Source organism: Morone saxatilis, unplaced genomic scaffold (genome assembly GCF_004916995.1).
Source record: "Morone saxatilis isolate NCDOM2014 unplaced genomic scaffold, NCSU_SB_2.0 Contig9, whole genome shotgun sequence".
NCBI lineage: Eukaryota > Metazoa > Chordata > Actinopteri > Moronidae > Morone > Morone saxatilis.
In genome coordinates, this window is record NW_023340268.1 from 14,801,075 (window position 1) to 14,804,155 (window position 3,081).

The window sequence follows — 3,081 nt, forward strand, 5'->3', positions numbered from 1 at the left end:
CTCCCGCGAAATCGGGGTTTTTAAGACGTTCTTGTGATGGAAAGCAGAGAGGAGATGGTGATGCTGGCGGAAGGAGGTCAGCTTGGCAAGAGCGGCTCTAATATGTCGGAAACCATCGGGAGCCCCGTGCGAGAACCGCAGGGGAAGCCGGGCCACAGGAGCTGTCTGAGCCCCGGCGCTGCGCCCTACTCCCGGGACAGGACGGAGGTGATGGAGGAGAGCGCACGGAGGAATATGTGCGCCGATATGAGGCCAGTTGGCACGTCTTCCTCCGGAGAGAGACACCGGAGTGATCATCACCACAAAGACGGCAGCAGCTCAGACACCGAGTCGGACTTCTACGAGGAAATTGATGTCAGCTGCACGCCTGAAAGCATGGACTACCCAACAGCTAAGGGTAGGTTTGGGAGCTGCATGGCACTGCGGGTTTTTCTGGGAGTGCATGTTTGTGCTAATGAAGTTGATTGAATGCCAACGTGGATTGTGCAGATCAAAATAATGGCAATATACACCAGGACATTTAAAAATGTGCATGCATCATATTTAAAAATGTAAAATGGAATCGAATTGTTAAATAAATCCTTCGGTTAAATACAGTTTAGCTTCAATAACAGCAATTTATAAGTGCAGTCGGTGCTGCACAGCTGTTCTGTCAAGTGACCACTGTGGCTGGAAGCACGCTGAGGTGACACCCACAATCCAACGAGGCATTTTCCTCTCCGAGTGTGACAATGAGTCACTTGTACAGCAAATATCATATATATATATATATACACACACACTGCATGACAAACAAGGCCGGATTTTATGTAAACCACAAGCAAAAATATGAAGGGAAGGCCACTAACATGGGAATCTGTGGAGTGTGTACCCGGCATCTTCTAAGGTGTAGAGACTAGCTGCAAATGTGTTTCATCCGATTCCTAAATTACGTGTAAATAATATTAATATAGATATATGAATAATGCTGTTCGCATCAAACCAAAAGGATGGCAAGAAGAAGACGAACGAATGACAACATAACTTAATATTAATTATTTTATTTAATTAACTAAAATTATGATTCAACCCATCAATATACTTTGGATAGATGATATTAACTGAAATATTAGCAGGTAGTTAAGACTCCACAGAATAAAGACCTGCCCTGGGCTATACGTCAGGTAGGCCCTTATTAATAAAAGTGAAACAGTTAAAATAATGAAATTAGCCAAGTATTATTCAAATGTCACCTCTTAAGGAAATATCTTATTAGATATAAAACGAATGAAAGAAGTAAAACGTTTGTCTGTTTTCTCCCCTGATTTTTTTGCCCCAGCTGAATGTCTTAAACTTATTGCCAGTTATATCTAATTAATTATTCTGCACCCTGATTCAGGTCGAAATGGGGATTCTCCGGGTCACCCGAGTGAGACTGGTGCTGATCTGGGTTCGACTGTTCCAGGTCAGGGCTCTCTGTCCTATTCAGCGGATCAGATTCGCCGGTACCGGACAGCGTTCACTCGGGAGCAGATCGCACGGCTGGAGAAGGAGTTTTATCGGGAGAACTACGTGTCCAGGCCGCGGAGATGCGAACTGGCAGCCGCCTTAAATCTACCCGAAACCACAATCAAGGTGAGATTGCCTCCAGGGAGCAGACCTGAATCAGGCCTCCAGATAGAATACATACAGGTCTATCAAAACCAGAGTGCTGCACAACCGGTTTGAGCTCAAATAACTGATTCCGAAAGTATAATTTTATATAAGGAGAAAATATTGCAAATAAAGCCAGAAGAGCTATAACATGCAGACTAACCATTCACTGGGGGAAGAGGCCTGCATTTAAAAAATATATATTTTTATTTTATTTATTTATTTTCAACTGGTACAAGATCAAGCACACATTGTAGTCGGTTTGTTTACTATTAAATCCCATGTAATCCTCAAGTCTAAATCAAACAAATGCAAAAAAATCGTGCGTAACTCAAATCCAAATTTGTGCGTAAAAGCGGAAGTCCTAAATGAGCGGCATATCTGCTTTTGTTATTATAGTCTGTCAGTGGGGGTTGTGGTTAATATTTGACCTGGTGTGTCTCTGTCCCAGGTGTGGTTCCAGAACCGCAGGATGAAAGACAAGCGCCAGCGTCTGGCCATGACGTGGCCTCACCCCGCCGACCCGGCCTTCTACACCTACATGATGAGCCACGCGGCGGCCACGGGGAACCTGCCCTACCCCTTCCCGTCCCACCTGCCACTACCTTACTACTCCCACCTGGGTGTCGGAGCCGGCACGGGTCCGGCCGCCACCCCTTTCTCCAACCCCCTGCGCTCCCTCGACAGTTTCCGGATGCTGTCTCACCCCTACCAGAGGCCGGAGCTCCTGTGCGCCTTCAGGCATCCCTCCCTGTACCCGGGTCCGACCCACGGCCTCGGTCCCGGAGGAAGCCCCTGCTCCTGCCTGGCCTGTCACTCCAGTCAATCCAACGGTATCTCAACCAGGCCCTCCGCCTCGGACTTCGCTTGCTCCCCAACTAGCAGGACTGACGCTTTTGTCACTTTCACGCCTTCAGTTCTCAGCAAATCCTCATCTGTGACATTAGACCAGAGGGAAGAAGTGCCACTGACCAGATAAAACCAAAACAAACCAACTCTTGTTCTATATAAGCCTTTACCATAAGCTTTTTAAACCTAACATATAATAATATGACCAGGACTGAAACAGCATGAAGAGGTAGCCTGTAAGCAGTGAAAGCCAGCTTAAACTTGGGGCAAGATAATTAACCAGATCTTCAGCTATGTGACGCACAACGGATCTCCCATTACTGAAAAATAATAATCCCATTGCAGAGCCAGGACAGTGGTCTGAAATATGACGGCATGGACACAAAAGCAGATTTGATTTTTAGAAGATTAATTTGATGTGTGGTGGAGGAGGGGGGGATCCAGAGAAACGTTTAAATCTCCCGTGATGGATGGCGTTAAGGTTTTTTATCATTACTTGTCGTCTCTTTACGCGTCCAAATCGACCTACATGTATTGTTAGTTACGCGAGAATGATGCTTTCCATCTCTCTTTTTAACAAGGGGATTTGTTAACAGACTG

At 46.0% G+C, this 3,081-nt stretch overlaps 1 protein-coding gene across 1 annotated transcript; it reads left to right on the forward strand.

The window, feature by feature from the left end:
• The first annotated feature begins 36 nt into the window (after positions 1 to 36).
• On the forward strand, positions 37 to 2,611 carry evx1 (even-skipped homeobox 1). The gene is made up of 3 exons (XM_035681578.1): positions 37 to 397; positions 1,379 to 1,614; positions 2,084 to 2,611. The coding sequence occupies exons 1-3, from the start codon at positions 37 to 39 to the stop codon at positions 2,609 to 2,611; spliced, it is 1,125 nt and encodes a 374-aa protein (XP_035537471.1).
• The last annotated feature ends 470 nt before the right edge of the window (positions 2,612 to 3,081 follow it).